We start from the raw sequence: 23228 nt of genomic DNA on the forward strand, positions 1-23228 counted from the left end.
TCCTAAATAGTAAATGCACTTTCAATTGAAAAATAAAAGCAAAAACAAAATGCATTTTCACTCTTATGAATTATTCTTTTGACTATGAGCATTTGCAATATCAAATTAACATCTCTACCATATATATTAAAAAAAAATCCCCCATGGGGTAATTGCTTGACACCTGGTAAGTTCAACTTTTTAAGCGTTTTTTTTTTAATTTTAATGCAGTTATAAATTTATAAAATATTTTATTTTTATTTTTAATATATGTAACTGGTTTTTTTATTATATAAATTTGAGAATTTTTTTTTAGCTTTTTTACACTTTACTTTTTACACATACAACATTTAATTTGTTTTTAAATTATGTATTTAAAATTATCCATCCACTGGAGAATATAAATGTTAAAATATTCCTACTGTTATGAATACCTTATTAAGTGGATGTCTATTATAATTAAAATAAAATTTTAATGTACTTTAAATTTTAATAGTTATTAGAATTAGATCTCTACTTCTTTTATACTTTTTATGTCTATAAATAGAGACTCTGAAGAAATATTGTAATCATCCATTTGACCAATAAAATACATTCTCTTTTGTTTTCATATTTTATTTGTTCTTTATTCTCTCCATCTCTCTTTATTTTATAACACGTTATTAGCACGATGTTGCTCAAAGTGATAGTTCATTTTATTGACGATCAAATTTATCCTTCATGATTTTCAATATCTTTGATGGCAATATGAAAATTTTTTATAGGAAGTTTCTTTTATTTAATGTTTCATATCTGATTATTATTTTTCATTCTTCTTTCATTATATGTTATCATTGTTTTGATTAACTTATTTTAACTTTTGTTTTTAAGGATGGTGAAAGATTTGATACCGTTATCTATATGAAATCGAGAAGTAAGTTCACTCTCAAAATTTACTTTTTGGTATTTGCTTGGGGATGATATCTTTTTTTTCATTACAAAGAATGTTTATAATCACAACTTCTCATCCATGGTAACGTAAGTTAATCTAATCAACTTCTTTTGAAATTTGACTTGATTTCTATTAAAAAGTTTAATTTATATAATTCACTATCCGTATCTCTATGAATTTATAAAATCCTTCACATATTTAGTTATTGGGATTTTTATGTGAAGATAAATATATTTTTTTCATTTTAATAGAATTGATTGGTTTAATTTTGATTTTTAAAAAGATATATGATTATTGCGGAATATGAGTAAAAATACTTACTTGTTATGAACTTTGGGATATTCACCTGTCTGTGATAATTTCATATCATTGTAAAATTTGAGATGAAATTATGTCATAAGAGGTGGAGGTTAGAAAATGTTTATGTTTAAACTTTTATAGCTATAAAGTTATTTTAATTTGACATTATAATTTTTTTTTGTTGTGGTATGATATATAAAATATATATTATCTAACCACAATGATTTATTAGTGACATGAATTTATTATTTGTTACGTTTAATATATGTTTTATTTATATCTATTCATTTTATTTTTATATGAATAAATAAGATTTTATTTAAAATAAATTAAGCATTCATTAAGGTTATACAATAAAATAATTATATGGTCCTGAAGAGCTAATATTGCATAAAAATGTAAAAAGCTCTTTAAGGGCTTATATTTTAGCTCCTTGTGATGCAAAATTTTATAAAACATATTATTGTTTTTCAGATTAAGAAGATATATGTTGAATAAAACCTTCATGTGTTTTACATTAAAACTATATATATATAAATAACATGAGATACTCATGTATTTGTATTATATATATTTCCTGAAGGAATATATTACGCTATATGATTGAAATATCTAATGTGCTCTTGTAGTTGCAATATTGTGAAAATGACTTTAATAGTATTTTCAAACGATCTTATACCTTCTAGTGGCTAAGCAAAATAATAAGTTACTAATGAAAAACTATGAAATTCTTCCCACTAGTTTTGTTTCATTCTCTGAAGTGAATGTAACAGTACATAACAATATGAAAAATGAAAATACAGATATCATGATTGTTGTTGTAATTGAGGATGTGATTAAAGACTAATCATGACAACATGAATGTTTTGGGATTAGATAGAGTTTGATTTGAAATCCATGCATGTTTTGGGATGGTGATTATGAAATAAAGAATCAATGGAGGCGTTTCAATTGAGGCGTGTAGAAGTCTATCCTACTAAATTTATTACATTCCCTAAAGTGAATACAAACATAAAGAAAATAAAAGATATAACCATAGACCACTAAAAGTGGGAACATAGTAATAAATAAGAGAACAATGAGAGTTCTCAAGATAACTCTTCAAAGGGTAAAGATAACTTATGTTATCAATGTGATACGAAAGATTATTAGCCACATATATGACATATGCCTAAATATTTTGTTTATGTTAATATTCTTTGAGAAAGGATATGAGAATGTAGTAATAAATTCTATCATTATAGATAAAAAGTATTTATCTTATTTGGTATTGCAACAAACAAATATTATTCCAATATTTGATAGTACAGAATTAGTTGAAAGCTCCTGAAGAGCTAATATATCATTATCTAAAGAAGTACAAAATTTGTGATGGCTAATATAAATTTTTTTTAGATATTTGAAGATTTTGGCATATTCCCTAAAGCGAATATTGCATATAATTGTTTGAAAATTATATTTATTTTGCTGACTTAGTGACATTATAATCTTCACATTGATTTAGACATTTCCGGTAGTAAATGTCACAATAGCACTTATATGTGGATACAAAGTAAAAGGAATGATAGTAAAACTATTAATTTGTTACAATTTAGTACAATTGAAACACATGTTAAAAGTAAACTAGAAGTTTACTGATACAAATACATTTACAACTTGGCGTGACCAGTTAGACCATCCTAGGTCATATATGATACGAAAATTAATTAAGATTTCATATGGAAATTCATTAAAAAATCAGAAAATTCTTTAATTTAAAAGAATTCTCATATGTTGTTTGTTCTCAATAAAAATTGATTATTAGAAAGTCACTAGCTAAAGTTGAGATTTAATGTCTTGCATTTTTTAAATAAATATGAGCCCATTCATCCACCATGTGGATGATTTTGATATTATATGATTTTGGTAGATGCATTTACCAAATAATCACATATGTGTTATCAATTTGCAACCTGTCGTTTACAAAATTTTTTGTTTAAATAATTAATTTCAGATCATGCAATTAAGACAATTCATCTTGCTAAGACTGATGAATTTATATCTCAATCTTTTATTGATTGAGTTTAAAAAACTTTCGTAAAAGTTTGCGCATAATGGTTTAGAGAAATTATTGATTAAACACCTCTGATTAATGTCTAAATCATTACTTATGAGAACTAAGCTTCCTATTTCAACACGATATTATGTTGATTTACGTGTTATACGCATCAAGCCAATAAGTTATAAATACTCGCCATTACAATTGGTTTTTGATCAAGAGCTAAATATTTTCATCTTTGAATTTTTGTATATACGTATATGTTCCAATTGCTCCACCACAATGCACAAAGATGAGTGAATCCTCAAAGAAAGTTGGGAATATATATTAATTACAAGTTTCTTTGTATTATTAGATGTTTTGAATGCATTGGAGATTCAATTATGACATTATTTGTGATTACAATTTTGATTCACTAGTTTTCCCGACATTAGGAGGAGAGAAATAATAACTTGTAATGAGTTAGGAGGAGAGTAATTTGAACCAGAAGTTCAATAAAGATAACTCATTACAAGTTAACTATTAGATGTATTTACAAACTTAATGAGAATAACCAAGTGCTATATACCATCTAATATTTTAATTTGAATCAAAGTCCTAGTAGGACAATCAGTTAGAATAAATAATAGATTGATCGGTTCCAAAGATGAAAAATTCTTCTAAATGGTCATATAATGGAGGCGAGTGCTCCAGAAGAGACCCAAGATATAACTAATAAGTAAAACTCCAGAAGAGATTTAGGTACCTGAATCTGAATTTTAAAATAATGAAAATAAGAAATCTCGATAAGTTATGTCAATTTGAGAAAATGTAGAACCAAATAATAAAAGTGGTCGACAATGATTTTGCATGTAATATTATTATTGAAATAATGAAATAAAAAGAGGATCTTGAATAAATCTATTGAGAAATATAAATATAGAATAAATTGATCAAAATAGAAAGACGCAACTCAAATACAATTAAATTCGTGGAGTTTTTGGACCAGTAGTCCAAATATCTAAAGGTATAAAGCCAGTAAGAGTGCAATTGAAGTAATTTTGCAAAAGCGGAATAAATATATAAAGTTTTTCATTAAGTCATGGCATTGATTATGAAAAGATATAATATTCTTTTGTGGTAGATGCAATAACCTTTAGATATATTATTAAATTGACAATTCATAAAAGATTTAACTTGCGTCTAATGGTTATTGTTATAACCTTTTATGAATCATTATGTAGTAAAGTTTATATTAAAATCCTTGAAGGATTTAGAATGCAAAAAGCATATTAAAATTCTCAAGAAATTGTTCATTTATATGAATTGAAATAATTTGAACATATGTGGTAAATTTGACTTAGTGAATAGTAGTTGAAGGAGGATTATAAAATGATCCAAAATACCTATTTGTGTTTTTATAAAAAAATCATGATTAAAGTTTGTTATGATTATTGTTGAATCTCCTGAAGAGATCAAAATATATTTCCCTAAAATTTTCCCTCACTCATAATTTTCAAAAGAATGGTGATATAAATGCTTAGCAATACATTCAAATAGTCATTTGAAAAACTAGTATTTAAGAGTGAATATGTAGAATATGAGAAAGTATGTGATGTTTTTATGAGGGGGAGTAATTGTACTCTTTTTCCCTTAACCGAGGTTTTGTCTCATTGGGTTTTCCTAGTAAGGTTTTTAATAAGGCAGCATATTATGCGTATTATAGATTGTGTACTTTTTTTCCTTCATTAGGTTTTTATCCCACATGGTTTTTCCTAATAAGGTTTTAACGAGGTACGTTATCTACCAATGGACATCCAAGGTGGAGTGTTATGAATATCTTATTAAGTGGATGCCTATCATGATATAGATAAAGTTTTAATGTACTTTAAATTCTAATAGTTATTGTAATTAGATCTCTACTTCTTTTATACTTCTTTTGCCTATAAATAGATACTCTGATGAAGCATTGTAATCATCCCTTTGATCAATAAAGAACATTCTCTTTTGTTTTCATATTTTCTTTGTTCTTTATTCTCTCTATCTCTCTTTATTTTATAACACCTACAACATATTTTAAAAATTTTTAAATTAAATTTTTTGTTTCATTTTTAAATACTTTATATATTGGTGAGGATTTATATCCAATCCATTTGAAAATAATTAAAAGTTAACAAAGTAAATGATGATTTACATGAAAAATATTAAAAAACATTATTGGCGTTGTCAGGCCGAAAGTGTGCCAGAATCCGATGGATGTTGGTTACGAGGAGGATTTCTTCGTAGTTGGGGTTTTAGATCTTTATCTTTATCTTCTTCATCTTCATCTTCAGCTCGAGCTTCATCTTCATCTTTATCACATTCCTCTGTGCTTGAGTGTTGTGTCGTCCTAGGTTGCCATCGTATATCGTCGTTTGTAGTAACAAATGGTTCCGAAGATAGGCCACCCCAGTAGAACAATGATGCTGAGAGTGTTTGCGACACTATCAACGGATGTATGGTGTCGCATAACCCAATTATGGACAAATTGTTGGAATTGTCGAAGATAGTGAATACATCAGCGTTGTTGTTGACATTGGCACTCCATATGGTGCTAGGATAGATGTGGTGCAAAAAATAAACCTGTAGAAGATGTTAATACATGGTATAGTGGTGCATAATGTGGTGCTTGTATAAAAAAATAAGGTTAGTGAAAGCACCAGAATAATGTGAACCATACTGACCGAAAGGTGGTGTAACACTCCAAACCTAATAATACTCACATACCACAAAAGTAACACAATAATACTAAATCCTGTTCCACATAATATCCATCACAAATATTAATTAGTGCACAATCTTCCAAAGTCCTACTATCATAGATTAGCGAAAGTCCTAACGTAATATTTAAAAAGAAGTTAAAAGCTTGACCGAGCTCCAGTGGCACCGAACCGTTCAAGACTGAGATCCACCTGAAATCCAATCAATAACAAAATGAGTTGTGAACTTAGTGCATAAAAGATATTTGCTTAACTAGTCCTCACTTATAAAATAATTCCAGATTCAAAGTTTTACTTTGATACAGACTAAATTTCAGTTCAGATTCAGAGCATATTAGTTACACATATGTATATATGCAAATTCAGTTCTAGATGCAGTACAAATCAGATTCAGATGTAATAATCTTACCCCCAACCGCTATATACCGTCTTCGGTCATCCCAACACACCGTTAAGGATATTCAATGCCCATCCAACCCTACACACCTTAGAGTGTCCATTTGACACTTTTAAAGAGACGCAGCTTAACTGCTAAATCAGAAGGCAATGAAACGCCAAAATCAGATTTATACACATTATGGCTTAACCACTATTTCAGTACAGATTACTTCTTTCTTCGCAACACCCTCAACCCGTGTAAATGCAAAACACAAATATTTGTACCAATTATTCAATCATTCTAATTATTTCCCAAACAAATAAAATAATGTCATTTCAGAATAAGCATTATGGTATACATACAACTATGTTATGCACACATCGGTCTCATAATATCAGACAACTTCTATATAATCAAATTCAATCATTCACACAGAGAGGAAGCCAGTATCAGTGTTAAATAACATTCACGACCTCAAAAATAGATTTCGGGCCCCAGTAACATGTCACACAACCTGGTCACAAGCCCATGTGTCTTGCCAGTGTAGTTTTGAAACATAAACAGTGAGTTACACGGCCTAGACACAAGTTCGTGCCTCTGCCTATGTGATTCACACGGCCTGAGTACACACCCGTGTCCTTGACTGTGTGGTTTTATTTCACAAACAGTGAGTTACACGGTCAAGACACAAGCCCGTGTGCCTTGCTCGTGTGGTATTGTACCACAAATAGTGAGTTACAAGGCTTTGACACACGCTCGTGTCCATTGCCTGTGTGAACCCTACACTAATATGGCCACACACGGCTTAGACACACACCCATGTCCCTACCTGTGTAGCCCCAAATCGATGAACAGTGAGTTACACGACCATGTGGCTCACACAACCTGGACACACGCCCGTGTGCCTAGTTGTATGGCATTGACAACCACCATTTTCGAAGACCGAAACTTACAAAAATTAAGGTTTCTGATACGCACCTGGTTTCGTTTGATGGAAAAACAATGTGAAGACTACCCGAAACCTAATTAACTATACAATAATCAATAACACCATTGTTTTCAATATTTTCTTAAAATCACCTACGGTTAAGATTATGTCGAAAGTTTCAACGTAACCCCAACTTAAATCACATACTTACCTTGCACGAAACAAAGGGAATTAGACTAACACGGCAGAGTCACCACTATTGTAGTATCCTCACCTAAAAAGTAACCAATCGAGTGTTTAACAGAACTTCAAGCAAACGAGCAAAATCCCGTTTGGACAGAATAGTGTTAACACAATAGAAAACGCAAAAAATAAATAAATAAATAATGACAAAACTTACACAATATCAACCTCACAAGCAATGATGGATTCCCAATTCAAGCAAAAATCAATTGCAGTAAGAAGAACAAAAATAAAAGAAAAGAAAACATGAAGATAAGGAACCAAAATTTTGAAAAAGAACGATAGAATTCTTCATAATGTTTTAAAATAACCACCATCCCACCTTCTGGCAATTGCAAAAATATTTCCTAATGCATACGATGGGACTCGAACTCGAAACTAAACAAAATATAGACAGATGCTTAACTAGTGAACCAACAGGTTCATTCTTGACACCGATTTACCTAGAATTGCACTTAACCACCTAACACATGGATAATGGCTTTTTTTTAAATAACAAAACTTTTAACGATGTTACTCGAACCCGAGACTTTAAACACAAAAGCAGAGGACAGAACCAGAGATACAGAAATTAATTATTGCAGATTCTCACAATTATACTCTTAAATTTTTGGGGCATTACAGGCGGTGCCTTGTGTGAGGTTGGAGCTGATGATGACTTTATTGAGGCATGTACTCCCAACCTAAGATTCATGTGGAGTCGTCTTGGCCTCTTACGATGACATTGCCTACTACTTTCCTCCTTTAGAAGTAGATATGACTTACCATGATTTCTAAATCATGTCATGTAATCAAAGAGGTTGCCAAATACAGTATTAGAATTAGTTTACGCATAGATATGAAATCATACATATACTCCCAAATGCAGATATATTTGGCGTGAAATTTCACTCAATCTTTGTCAGTTCTCACCTGCAAGTCAACCTTGTGTAGTTCTTCAATGTCCTAGGGTGACGGCGGAATACTTTGCCTAAACCCAAACTTGCGTATTACATGATCAGATTCATGCATCTTTATTGTCACAAAAACTATTAATGGCACATTGACGTGCCAAATATTGTAGTTGACCAAAAATTTGGCCAAGATGCATTGTTGAATTCTCGAATCAGCGTATGACATCCATTCAAACTATTGTACGAAATTATAAATTTTATTAAGAACCTAATATTAATTTCAAATCTTTACGTAAATATTATATAATTTAAAATTTTAAAAATTCAAAAACTAACATCGACTTTCGATCGTTGATCTAACGGTAGTCATGTCACACCCGATTCCCTTTAAACCCGAAAATTAGGAACCCTCAGGGGATCTAATTGAATAAGACCGTAAGTTGGCAGTCTCCACTGAAAAATCAGGACAAATTAGAAACGAAATTGAGCATGGTTGAAATCTTAGTTTGGTTCAACTGGATTAAAATCAGTTGGTTCGTTAGTGGAAGACAAAATGATTGCAATAGATGGTCTCTAAACAGTTGAAGATTGTGTGTGAGGGGCTATAAAAGGCTGAGAAGTGAATCCTCAAAGAGATTCCTCCAAATTCTGTTTCGCTTTTTCCCCTTATCCATCTTCCATGGTTACTCCAAAAAAGCAATAATTATGGAAAGCTCTACTTTGAGTGGTGATCATAAAGAATTAGTTGGAAAAGCAGAAAATCCGAGAACCTGGTAAGATCCTAAATCTTTCAGTGTATGTATGATTAAGGAAATGAAGTTAAGGATTTTTCAAAACTATTTTAAAGGTTCTGCATGTTTCTGGAAAACTAAGTTTAAACTGAGATTATTGAGTTTAACCCATGAATTTGTTGTCTTGCTTAGCTTCCAAGAGAATGGAAGCTCTGGCGTCCGAAAAAGTTAAGCGAACAAGGAGAAGAAGTATTAGGTAAGTTTCTTCACTCCAACCCTAAATTGCTAAGTATGCTGAAAGTCTGCATGGGTCTATGAGTATCCGTCATTATAGTTCAATAGGCATGATCCATGATGTTTCATTTAAAAAACGTGTGTATTGCATATGAAATACGGAAAGGGGTCTTCATCGAGATTAGGCAAAGTTAGGATAGGAAAACAGGTGATTCTGTTAGATACTACCATACGATATTGCTATGTGCACCCGTGATAAGCAAAGCTTCGACCTTACGGAGAGGACACTGTGGTGTTCAAGTGTCAATGTTAGGAATTGTGAAATGGATGGAAGGCAACGGTGTTCAAGCTGAAAAATGTTACGACATTATGATGAAAATGAGTAAGATCATAATTAAAAGATGTTATGGCATCATGATAAAAATGAGTAAGATCATAGCTGAAAGAAGTTATGGCATCATGTGTTGGTTCGACGATAATCCAGAGTAAGACTTCAGTTGAAAGAAGATTTACTCTGAATTTTTATTTGTATTTATTTGAAATATTTACTCTTAATTTTTTGACATATTTAATAATATTTATATCAACATGATTAATAAGAAAAAAGAAGATTTAAAAAATGTTGCAGGGTGAAGGTGTAAAAAATAATTATAAATTGAAATAATAAATTTTATTTTCAAGGAAAGTTAAAGATGATAGAAAATGTTAATTAGTGATTTAAATCCAAGTAATTGTTGAAAATTTACTTTAAAATTCACATTTATCTTCTTCTTTTTTGAATCATAATAACAAGAAAAAAATCTAAACAACAAATATGACTTGAACCCAAGTCACATTTGGAGCAGTAAACACCCTTAATCGTTAGGACATCACATAGAACTCTATCTTTTTATCTAATCTTTTAATTTAGTTATTTATCTATTCATAAAGAAAGCATCAATTTGTTTTCATCTAATCCTTTTTCTAAAATATATTCCAATTTGATTGATATCCAAATGCTAATAAGAATATTAAGAAACGAACCTAATAATAATAATAATAATCAATTTGAACTTTATTTATTAATTATAAATCTGAATTAAATAATACCCTTACCAAACTTATTTATTAATCCGAAATCTTGATTTAATTAAGATAATTAAAATTTCTGAAATGTAATAATAATATGATTTTATTTTTAAAAGACTGGACTTTCCATGTTTGTTACCAATGAGATTTCCTGTTTGTTAACAATGAATTTCCTTTTTAATAAGTTTAAAAAAAATTGGACTCTCATGGATCATCAAATATCTTCCATTTCACGCCTATAAATATCCTTTCAATCACACCTCAAAAGATCACCGCTTCACTACTTTCAATTCTTCATTCCTTCTGTCATTTTGGGTTTTACTCCTTTTTTTGTGAAATCAGGGAAATGGATCTTGATCTTTCTCCAAAGCTGGCAAAGAAAGTGTACGGTGACGATGGTGGAAGCTACTACGCATGGTGCCCCAATGAACTCCCTATGTTGCGTCAAGGCAACATTGGTGCAGCCAAGTTGGCCCTTGAGAAGAATGGCTTTGCCCTCCCTCGTTACTCTGATTCTTCCAAGGTTGCTTACGTCCTTCAAGGTATCATTTTCTTACAAGTTCCTCTCCTTTTTCCATTTTGTGTTTCTGGGTTTTTGTTGAATCTTTATGATATATGATCAGAGTTGGGATATGAAAAAGACCCAATCTTTCTTTAACGGAAATATTAAATAGCAATTGAGTTGAATTGTGTTGATGTAGGGGCTGGTGTTGCTGGGATTATTCTCCCTGAATCAGAGGAGAAAGTGATTGCAATCAAGAAGGGTGATGCAATTGCTCTTCCATTTGGTGTCATCACCTGGTGGTCCAACAAGGAGGACACTGAATTGGTGGTCCTTTTCATGGGGGATACCTCAAAAGGCCACAAACCAGGCCAGTTCACTGATTTCTTCTTGACAGGCGCCAACGGCATCTTTACTGGCTTCACAACCGATTTTGTGAAGAGGGCATGGGATGTGGATGATGACACTGCCACGGCCCTAATTGGTAACCAAAAGGGCAAAGGCATTGTCAAGCTTGATGCCAATTTCAAGATGCCTGAACCCAAGCCCGATCACCGCAAAGGAATGGCCTTGAACTGTGAAGAAGCTCCGTTGGACACCGACATCAAGAATGCCGGCAACGTCGTGCTCTTGAACACTAAAAACCTCCCTTTGGTCGGCCAGGTGGGTATGGGGGCCGATCTCGTCAGGCTGGAAGGTAATGCAATGTGCTCCCCTGGCTTTTCTTGTGATTCAGCCTTGCAGGTTACGTACATAGTCAACGGCAGTGGTCGTCTCCAAGTGGTGGGCGTCGACGGCAAAAGGGTCCTGGAAACCATTGTGAAAGCCGGCAATCTGTTGATTGTGCCAAGGTTCTTTGTTGTTTCAAAGATTGCTGATCCAGATGGTTTGTCATGGTTCTCAATCATCACCACCCCAAAGTAAGCTCCAAGACTTTGAAATCCATTAAAACTCCATTGATATGCAAATGATTGAAACTTAACATGTTGTGATTTGATTTGCAGCCCTATGTTCACCCACTTGGCTGGAAGCATTGGGGCATGGAAGGCGATATCACCTGAAGTTCTTCAAGCAGCATTCAAGGTTCCTGCTGAGACAGAGAAGCTTTTCCGCTCCAAGAGGACCAATGATGCCATCTTCTTCCCACCACCAAAATGAAGGCCATCCGTTTAGCTGTCTTCTGCCAGTTTTTAGTGTTTTGTTTTTTTTCCAAATAAAATGGGTTTTAGTGACTACTGAATTGGAGTATTAGTGATAATAAATGTTTTTCTTCATTTGGTATATGTCAATGGATGATATGAATATCAATGAATTAGGTGTTTGTAAGTATTCATTTGTTTGTTTTTTCCTCTGCAAATTTTCATACTGCATTTGAAGGTTTCATAGATTCAAACCTCTGCAAATCCAGAATTGATGAGAAAATATTAAATCATTATAAAATGACTCATGATTGATGAAAGGGTATAAATTAGCAGCAGCTTTTGCGGAAACACAATATTCCTTTTGCAGATTTTGCAGATTTTAAAATATTGCTTATAGAGAGATTTCAGCATAAACCTTTATTTATTTATTATAGCCATGGTTGAATGGAATTGTTGTAAAAGGATGATCATTATCTCATCAACTAGAATTTGTTGGACCATCCTTCTAGTAAAAAATAAATTATCATTCTGGGGATGAAAACCCAATACCTACTCCATTTGAGATGAGTTACTCTTTTATTTGAATTTGTATATGCTTGAATATTAGTAATTGTAGTAAAATTTGACCTGTTAACCTTTTGCTTTTTTTAGTAATACGAATGAATTTAATCAATTGTCTAAATGAAGCGAAATTGACTGAAGGGCCGAACATAAATGAAAAAGCCCCTCTTATGCATACTTAAATATGATATAGGGTTAAATGAATTATAGCAAGTGGACCGGTACCGAATGGATGTATGGAATTAAAGTCTATATATCTAGTAGATCTATATAGGCGATCATATAAAGGGGATGATTTTAAATCGAAACAATTTGATGAATTCCTTCTAAAAGTTCATATCAAATTAGTAAAGTCGAATTTTTTGTTAGTTATTCTTTCAATTCGAATAAAATACAACTGGATCTAGTATGTATGAGTTAGCGATCAGAATCTATGTGGATAGAATTTATAGTGGGATCTCGAAAAAAAAACAGTGTAATGTTTTAAATTATTTTTATCATTTAAGTTAGTTTCAAATTTGAGTTATTTCAAATTTATATAAATTGGGTTTTTTTAAAATTCGATTTTGGGTGGTTTTAGATTTGGGTTTATCTATCCATGTGCTCTTGGAAATGCTTTTCTTTCTTGAAGAGCAATTTTTACATTATATTGTATTTTTCTGTTTTATAGTTATAGTAGTATTTTATTATTTTTTTAAAAAAAGAAGAAAATCAGTACCGAGTTATGAATACACTAAACTGCAAAAGGGTGTCGACACCATCAACGGTGTACTGGTTGGTGTTGGGAAGGGTCTCAACGACGGCATACCCTTGAGCATTTTCATATTTTCCGGTTCCACCAACAATAGCAATAGGAGACTCAACCGCAGCCGTACGGTGAACCCCAAAGAAACTAATAGCATCATCTTTATCATGATCATCTTCATCATGGAACATAGCAGTGAACGCCATCGTATGACTGCTACCATCCATGGAACTAGCCACATAAAACCCCTGTGCTTTACCCATTATGGAAGACCCATATTCACATCCTTGAGTCAGTTCATCATCTATCACGGTCACAGCTCCAAACAAGAGCCTTTGTAAGGTAGCTTGTGATGGCAGTGGTATGCCTTTATTAGTGATGATCCCATTGCGTTTCTTGGAGAAAGGGATTCCATTGGCTTGGCTAGGTGTGGGCCTTTTGGCAATGGCAATCACCCCAGCAACAACCCTTACCGATGGTGTTGAGCCACCAAATATATCATGCATGTAGAATGACAACGTGGGGCGATGATCGCTTGTGTTAGCCTGCATGGGGGTCGACGAGGGTTCCATGGCGGGACCGATTACCGGTGTGGTGTTAGCTATGGGTGTCGGAAGAGGTGGGAGTGTGTCATCATGATGAAGAAATCTTGTTCCATTGACATAGTATTTCATGGTGATGGCTAAGAGCAATAGGTGCAATGTACCCTTAAATCGTAGCTCTTTCACCATTTTAGCTTAGTGAAATGACAAGAAAATTGAAGAGCTTTTTTTTATCTTAAATAAACATGATCAATTTGTATGCTTGCATATATGAAAGAGTTAAGCAAAATGGTGGAGTAGGGGAAAACGGGAAATGGAGTGGTTCGGATCTTTCTGTGTTTTTCTTCTCATTTGTTCTCAACTTTGGTCAAATGGAGTTGTTTAAGGTTCAAATTACGACTAGATTTAGTCCATATTAATTTTAAATATTTTAATTATTTATTTTATAAGGTCATAATTCATTTAAATGATTAATATTGTTTATTATTTTATTTAAAATATTGATATAATTTTTTTTCTTACTATACCTTTTAGTATTGAAAGTAAAACTATTCATAAGTTAGGTCAGACTCTAATAAAATTCTAGGTTTGTTTAATAGGCTCGGGTCTAGCCTAGCCCAAAAAATAGGCTTAATATTTTGCCCAAACTTGGTCCAGATTATAGATGCTAATCCTTACCTAGCCTAGCCTGTATTAAAATTTTTATTTTATTTTTATATAAAATTTTTAAAAAGTATAATACATCAAAGGTACTAAAAACATTAAAATAAATATTTCCCAACAAATTGAAAATAAATTAAAAAAAATTATATTTAAATAACATTGAGATTTATGCAACTTAACAAGCTAATGCATCTAAAAATAATAGCAAAATTAATAATAAAACAATAACAACAAAATAGTAGCACCATAATAGTGAAATGGTAGCAAAATAGTGGAAAAACAACTTTTTTTTTTACAAATTCAAATCGAGGGCCAAAGAACCTTACTTGAGGCCCGACCTATTTTTTAAACAGACTTTATTTTTTTGCCCAAATCTATTTTTCTGATTTATATTTTTGTCCAAATCCTCACACTTTTTAAGTAGAGTTTTGAGTCAAGCCGGGTAACCCGACCCATGGATAGGTCTAGTTGGGAGTAGGATTACAATATAACCCAAACCTAACATTTGATCTTATCAGGGTGCATTTTTCTTTTTCCTAAAAAAGAACTTGGTTTCAAGGGTGGGACTAAGTTTGTATTAAGAATTTCAAGTTCGGTTGGGTTTTCATCGAATCTGCACTATCTCGACCTCGAAATTTTTTAGCAAAATATCCTCTCTTTTTTATATTTTATAACTAAATTAATGATTTAATTAGAATTTCTTTCAACTTTAAGATTTTTTAGTAAACTTTAGTTAAATGTTTTTAATTTTTATAAGATTTTATAATATGTATTTTAACATAAAAAATCATTTAATATTTTTTTTTCTTTTCAGGTTGGATGTAAGGATTAAAATTTTAAAATAAAATGGAATTTAAAACCAGAGATATAAAATGCGGATGGAGCAAAGCAAACCATTATGCCAAACCTTGCTGTCATCTTTACTTTTAAAATAGTTTTAACTATTTAAATTCACTAATAATATTATAAAAATAAATTATGAAATTACAGAACCAAAACCTTGGAATTATGTTTGGGGTTTAAAAAGTGGGAGCCTGAGTCCACTTAGTTAAAACATACAGGACACTGACAAAGCCCAATAGGTCCAATTTAATTTTGATAGGGCTTTTACAACTCAAACCATAGCCCATTTTAGGATTAGAAGGATAAACTTGAAATGGCCCTTGCATAATGAAACTCTTTTCTTCCCATCCCAAACACATTTTATCAACTTTTGTATTGAAGAATTAGTATATCAGTTGGTACTTGAATTTGATATATTTTTTTCTATTTTTATTTACTTATTATGCAAGTGATATTTCTATTTGGCAAAACTTATACATTTTGGCAACTAAAAGTAACAATATTAAATATTTACTGTTTAATTTAGTTTTAGGATTGATTTGATGAAAGTTAATTGCTAATATAATTATGTTCGAAGTTTCATGATTGTGTTAACAAAATAAAGTTTAATGTTAATTGTGAGTTTGTTGAATTTTGTGTTTAATTTGTTAAATATTGTCCAATGATTGTATGTTGTTGTTTTTTAGTTTTAAGGTTGATTTGATAAAAGTTAATTGCTAGTATTATTAGTAAATTATGAATTTTCATAAAATCAACCTTGAAACCTAGACTAAACACTAAAAAGAAATTAACAATATTTTTTTAGATGCCAAAACGTATAGCTTTTGTAAAATACAAAATACCACAATGATTAAAAAAAACATGGTATAAATACTGTAATACCCAATTCCTCTCTGCCCGGGCCCATACAAAATAGAAACACAGCAGGCCCAATTACCATTTACAACTTAAACCCAAATTTCAGCCCAAATTCATTAACCTTAGCCCAGTAAAGATTAATTTGCTGAAACCCTAGTAGCCTCTCTGCTTCAGCGCCGCAAGTAGTCCCAATGCCGCCAGCAAGCCTCCAACTGCCGCACGTCTCGGGGCCAGCTCTTCCGTGTTTGCTCACCACGATACCTGCAAAAACAGACTCAAAGAGTCCGGATGTGAAAAAACAAGCAAATAATTTTATTTTTGTTTCTTTTTTTTTTGGCTTATAAAAGGCCATTTTTAATATGTAAATGGGGGACGGATCTTTTGAGAGAGAGAATCAGAAATACAAAAGCAGCGAAAATTTGTTTTCTTTCGAAGGTGATTTCTTTTTTTGTGTCAACAGTAACTATTATTCTACATTTTTTCCCTTTTTTTACACTTTTTTCATTTTGTTTCATTTAAAATAACAAACAAAAAGAAAAGGAGGCTTACCTGAGTTGGGGTCGGAACCGGTGCCAGACTTCGGGCCGGGCGAATCGCCTGAGAGGCGGCGCGAGGACGCTAGGGGTGAAACCCTAGCAGAGCAAAAGAGGGGCTGTGTTTTTTATTATTATTTCGGTTTCAAATGATTTTGAAAAGGAAAAACATTGTTTTAAATGACATGCAAAACGGCGCCGTTTCGTCCAGGCCCTGACCCGCGCGGTGACCCGACCCGAAGGAGAGGATCCGCGCGCTCTGACGTCACATGGTATATTTGCGCATTGAGTCCCTCCTGTTCGTGGCGCGTTGCAATTAAACCTGCTTTGTTTCTTTTTAAATTGAGCCGCAGTTTTTATTTTTATTTTTCAATTTAACCCACTGCTGCGCAGCGTTTTTGGAAGGCGGGAATAATTTCCCCTTTGGTCCTCTGCCGTCATGTGCGCATTCAATTCGGTCCTATCTTCAAATTAATTTCAAATCTGCCCCATTCTTTCCGTTTTATTTCAATTTAGTCCGTTCTTATTATTTTTTTATTATCATTATATCATTATTATTATACTGTTTGCTATCATTACACTGAATTTACTATACATTTACATGCATATTTTTATATATAATACATTTGTTTTTTTAATATATACTTTTAAGTTTTTTAAATTTGTATATATATTTTTCGCATACATATTTTTTGTTTACTCTTTTTTGTTTATACTTTATACTTTATACATTTATATATGTTTTATACCATGTGCGTTTTAATATGTTTATAAACCCATTTTTCTAAAAATCATTATAAATGCATTTTATGTGGTATATGCATACCTGCACACATTTAATACATTTTTTTTATTTTTCATTTTATTTCTTAACTTCTATATACATATATATACATTTTCATAATTTCTTAATATATTTTTTTAATTTTATAAATACATGCTTTTTTTTACAAAACATATATATCTTTTATATTTTATTTTTGAAAACATTTGTTTTACTTTACTTTTGTAATTATATATGCATTTTTTAATATATACGATTTTAAGCTCTTATGAATACATGCATATCTTTTATTCATACGTTTTTTTCATATATATATTTTTATATTTTAAAAAACTTTATATACCTTATATTATATATATACTTATACATTTTTTATTTTTGTAAAATTATACACACATACATTTTTTTATTTTCATGATTTACCAATACATACACATATACATTTGTATTCCGTAAATATATACACATGTACATGCTTTTATGTTTATTTTATTTTCACGATTTCCAAATACATACATGCATTTTTATTATATTTTGATTGATATATTCCACTTCATCTTTTATGTGTATCTTTGTACATATGCGTTAAATACATGTGTACACATATTTGTAAATTTAATTATATAGTGTACTTGTATATATACTTGTAAATACTTATTCATATTTGTCTTAAACTAGAGTATTTGTTTCACGTTATGCCTTAACCCTTTTTAGCATCTCTTTTAAAAATATCTATTTTGATTTTCTCAAAATATTTAAATCATCCTATTTTATAAATTCCAAAATATTTGGCATTCATGATTCTCGTGAAAGATCGTGTCCTAACTTACTGGATCGCGATTATTTTTCGATGAATTTAGAAAGTCAAGTATTTGTTTTGCAACAAATTCACGAATTTTAAATAAAAGCTTATTCTCGGGAATTCAAAATGTTGGGTCCTAACTTACTGGTCATGACATTTTCTTCTCGAAATAAGAATTTTCAAAAACAAAAGGCAATATTCGGGTATTTTGAAGATTTAAAAACATTGTGCCCTAACTTACTGGGTGTGGTGTTTTATTTCTTTGAAATAAGAATTGTCTTATTATTTTAATCTATTCATGAAATAAAAAGTTTCCTTTTAAAATATTTTCAAATTTTCGACACCAAGGCATTTTAAAAAGATCAATTTGGTACCAATTTTGGGCGTTACGAGGGTGCTAATCCTTCCTCGTGCGTAACTGACTCCCGAGCCCATTTTCTCAAATTTCGTAGACCAAAGTCATTTTTAAGGTGAGCCGATCACACCTTAATCAAGGATCGGTGGCGACTCCAGTTTTGTTTTTACTTTTAAGTCGAAACTAAAATTTTTGCTTTCAAAAAACGGTTTCGACAAATACCATCTTGAAACTAGTGCAAAATTTAGGTACCTAACAATATATTAAGCTTAAAAAGACATTAGTTACAAATTTTACACTTGTTTAAAAAGTCTTTTAAAAAATTACATTTTTATTTTTAAAAATCAAAAATTATAATTTAATCATTCACATCTTTTGTGTTTTTTTTCTTCAAATTTTACAATTAATATATTTGTGTAATTATACAAAATTTAAAAGTAAATCATTATGAATTCAATAAGTATACTCGATAATAAAATAAATTTTAACAAAAAATATTAATGATGTATAGAATTGTACTAAAATTTTTAAATAGAAAAAGCTAAGGAGGTAAGCAAGGTGTTGGCCCTCCCTTGGTTAAGTGGGTTAATATCAACTCCAATCCCTCTTACTCATAAAATATTAAATTTAAGCTTTTTGTAAACAAATTATATCACAATATATTTTCATGCATAAAATTACATAAATCATATTTCATATATATCATTATATATTTGTCTAAAGCTAATATATAGTTTAAAGATTTATCCCATATAAAATTTTATAAAATAAATATAAGAATACCCTTAACTTGGATCTAAATATATGAACAAAAAATTAGTATAAAGAGAAAACATAAATTTTCTTTATCATTTTGGCTAAATGCGTTAAAAGGGTTGGAATCAATTCTAGTCATCTAATCCTAAAGGTAAAATTATACTTTGCCCCATCTAAAAATATAAAGATTTGATTTGATTTTTTAAAATTATAAAGATATAAGCTATTAAAATGGTGAAATTGTATGTTTGCTTCGTCAAAATTACAATTTAATTTCGACTTTCCCTAAAAAATGTTCTGATTTCGTCCTTGATTGTAGGATTATATGCACAACCATATCAATGCCCACCCTCATTGCACAGACAAAAACCAAGATACTGGACGAATGAGACCAATCAAACATATCATTAAGAAACTAAACTACCATCAGTGAGTCTAGTTCAACAATTACTTGCAAATGTTGGGATTTAAATTAAAACAGAAATTAACAATTAATTTATTCATGACATTGATGGAAGAAACAAAAAAAATTGTAATAAGTCAAGTCTTGAGATAAGGAAAAAAGTTACAAATATTGAGATTTAAATTTCTACATTTAATATCACTCTTTAATTTATACACGTCGAGTTGAGTGATAAATAATTCGATAAGATTTAAGACTTCAAAGTTTTGATGGTATAATCAACCATTCAATATGTTCACAGCTACAAAAAGAAAGTGAAATTAAACTTCAATATGTTCAATATGTAGTAAATGTGGTAGCTTTAAATCATAAGATTAGATATTTCAAAGATATCGAAATTCTGATTTAGTCCATATTCAAATTTAGTTGAAGCAGATATTTTGAGAAAAAAAAACCAGAAAGACGAGAAACAAGACAAGAAGCATGGAATCTTCTTTAAGGTAGATTTAGAAACATGGAAAATCTTGGTTATGGGGTCAAAAGGGGGGGATATGGTACAATCCCTTTGTTAAAGAACCAATCTCCTTGTGTTTGTGGGATAAGATTAATACAACCAATTTTACTTTACAATTTAATCAAACCAGATGCCATAAGGATTTATGAGTGTTTTTGGTCCATCTGTCCCCTTAGGTCTGCTTCTTTCTCCATTCTTCTTTGAGGGTGAGTTGATTAACAATGGTTGGGTTAAATTTAGGGATTGATTAACATCTGATTTATCAGTATGATGAGATATCTTTAAATTTTAAACATTACTTTAACTATCAAGTAACTACTTGAATCAATACAAATTATTTCTCATTACACTAATTGCACTTGTCGCATGTAGAAGTATTTATTAAATTAATTAATTATGAAAATTGTAAGTGCGAACCATTGTTATTGCTAAACTTTCAACGGCTCTTTCACTAGTTTTATATACAAAATAAACTAAAATAATTGGTATAAATTAAAATTTTAAATTCTTATTTAAATATAACATTTTAATTCCAAAAGAAAAGTGGTGCGCCGACCCAATACCCAAATTTATGTGACGGAGATCTTAAAATAATCTCTAGATGCCGAGTGCCGACCCTTCCTAACTTTCCTTTTTTTATTTTTCTACCATTTTCTATATCCTGCCGTCCAATTTTAGTAATAAAAAGAACAACTACTCTAAAACCTACCAAAATATTTAAGACCTGTAAAAATGTGAACAATATCAACCATTCATTTTATGACACGTATGTGATTACACGTTCCTCTCATTTTTATTTTTAAAATTATATGATAACGTTTAATTTTGATTTTTAACGTAATTTGATACCTCAATTTTTATAATGTCATTAATTAATCATAATGTGTTCTACTGATAAAAATGTTGACATGAATTTTTTAAAATTGTTAATACCACTAAAATTCTTTGTTACATTCAGATTTATTATTATATGACTACCAAATGAGTATTTTTGTAATCAAATTTTAATATGTTGCACTAATGAATTAATAGAAGCATTTTAACGGGAGTTGAAATTTTAAATTTATAACCATAGTGTTTTTATTTTAAAAAATTAAGATTTTGTTTGTAAAAGCAAATAGAATAAGAAGAAGAAGAAAGAAGGTGACATAAAGTTAGCCCCACTCGATTGGAAAAAATAAATCGTGATGGACTTGCAATCAAAAGTGTGCCAATGTTGGGGACTCATCATTTTGCTTTATTTGTGGGGAAGCCATGTTCAATGTTTGTCCAACATTAACATGCTAATTTAGAAAAACTTTAACTTGAAAATCTTAATTAAAACAACTTTTTGAACATTAGACATATACTATATATTTGGTGTTATCTGAAGTATGATACAAAGGTCAAACGTGAAGCTAAGATTGGTTTCCGATTACCAAATTCTTACCTAATTCAGGGTTTTCCACGAACCTATATGCCTTTGACTAACAATAAAGAGATGTTGATCTTATCCTAAGTTTGATCCCTAAAATCAATGTTGATATGGCTGTGCCTGGGAAATGATTAAAACTTTTAATTTTATAATTTCAATTAAGATAAAATTTTAATAAATATATTTTTATGTACTTCTTTTCACGTGTGTTATAATTCAGTAATTGCAATTTTATTATAAATATTTTGTTAGATTTATTTAATGTAATTGATCACATTAGTATCTCTTATATCTTAGTGCAATTTAAATGCTAAATTCTACAATTAGCTTCTATAGTTTGAACTATTCGTAAATATTTGTACATTAATTTAGTTATTTTTTAATAATTTTTTTAAAAAAATTTGAAATTTCAATCTTAATCAAATGATAACCGTTAAATTTATTAATATATTATATTATTTTTAAAATCTTATGTGACAAACATAATATTACATACGTAATGCCGTTTAACTTGTTATTTTCATATAACTCACAAAATTTAGTTAACGGCTTTAATAGCTATCATTTAAACCAAGACTGAGATTTAAAAATTTTAAAAAATATAGTAACTAAGATAAATCAAATTAGATATCATAAACAATTTTATGCATAATAAATGTGAATTAATAAAACTTAACCCAACGACTTTATCTATCCTTTTTAAGTTAGAAATGAAATTTGCAAAAACTAAAATCGATGAATTATAAAAAGTCAAGAACTAAAAACATAACTTACGCATGGTACAAAACCTAACATCAGAATTAAACCTATCGATTCTTGGCTCATCCAGAAGACAGAAGGTAAAGTGCAAAACAAATTTGTCACTGCTTGTCTCCCTAATTTCTTCATACTGCACTTTATCATTGCAGTAGCATGTCACGCGAGGGGCTCAACTCAAAAGCTCATGCTTTGGGGGACCAAAATCATCAGTCTCCCTTTATTTTTATGATTAAATCTAACCCTGAATGAAGGTGGTGATGCACACCCTTTTTCTGCAAAACTTTCAGACCCTTCATTATGGAAACCATTTGAACATTGTAATTAAGAACACCTGTGTTGGCACTAAAAAATGTGTTGTTTACATCAGAATAGACCCACCAACACCAGGGCTACACCACTTCTAAATCCACGTAAAGGGTAAAAAGTTGGGTTAGAGGATAAAGAGTTTAATATATTTTAAATAAAATTGAGTGTTAAAGGAGCTCAATAACCAGGATAAAATCATACATTATGCGATGGAGGAGTCAAAATAAAATTAAAAAAATTGGGAGACAAAATTAAAAATTTTATATTAAAATGTCTTAGATTGA

General features: G+C 30.5%; 2 protein-coding genes and 1 long non-coding RNA gene across 3 annotated transcripts; 1 reads left to right on the forward strand and 2 right to left on the reverse strand.

Annotated features, from left to right (window-relative positions):
• The first annotated feature begins 10630 nt into the window (after positions 1-10630).
• On the forward strand, positions 10631-12293 carry LOC107950292 (glutelin type-D 1). Its single transcript, XM_016885103.2, has 3 exons — positions 10631-11004; positions 11164-11884; positions 11969-12293. The coding sequence occupies exons 1-3, from the start codon at positions 10809-10811 to the stop codon at positions 12120-12122; spliced, it is 1071 nt and encodes a 356-aa protein (XP_016740592.1). The 5' UTR covers positions 10631-10808; the 3' UTR covers positions 12123-12293.
• A 1085-nt stretch (positions 12294-13378) lies between these two features.
• On the reverse strand, positions 13379-14268 carry LOC107949965 (dirigent protein 24). Its single transcript, XM_016884721.2, has one exon. It carries the CDS (start codon positions 14141-14143, stop codon positions 13379-13381), a length of 765 nt encoding a protein of 254 aa, XP_016740210.2. The 5' UTR covers positions 14144-14268.
• Positions 14269-16307: 2039 nt separating this feature from the next.
• LOC107950880 (uncharacterized) lies at positions 16308-17126 on the reverse strand. Its single transcript, XR_001698250.2, has 2 exons — positions 16868-17126; positions 16308-16579 (listed from the first exon to the last, which is right to left on the reverse strand). It is a non-coding gene; the product is annotated as an uncharacterized lncRNA (long non-coding RNA).
• Positions 17127-23228: the final 6102 nt, after the last annotated feature.

This window comes from Gossypium hirsutum, chromosome D03, assembly GCF_007990345.1.
Source record: "Gossypium hirsutum isolate 1008001.06 chromosome D03, Gossypium_hirsutum_v2.1, whole genome shotgun sequence".
Lineage (NCBI taxonomy): Eukaryota > Viridiplantae > Streptophyta > Magnoliopsida > Malvales > Malvaceae > Gossypium > Gossypium hirsutum.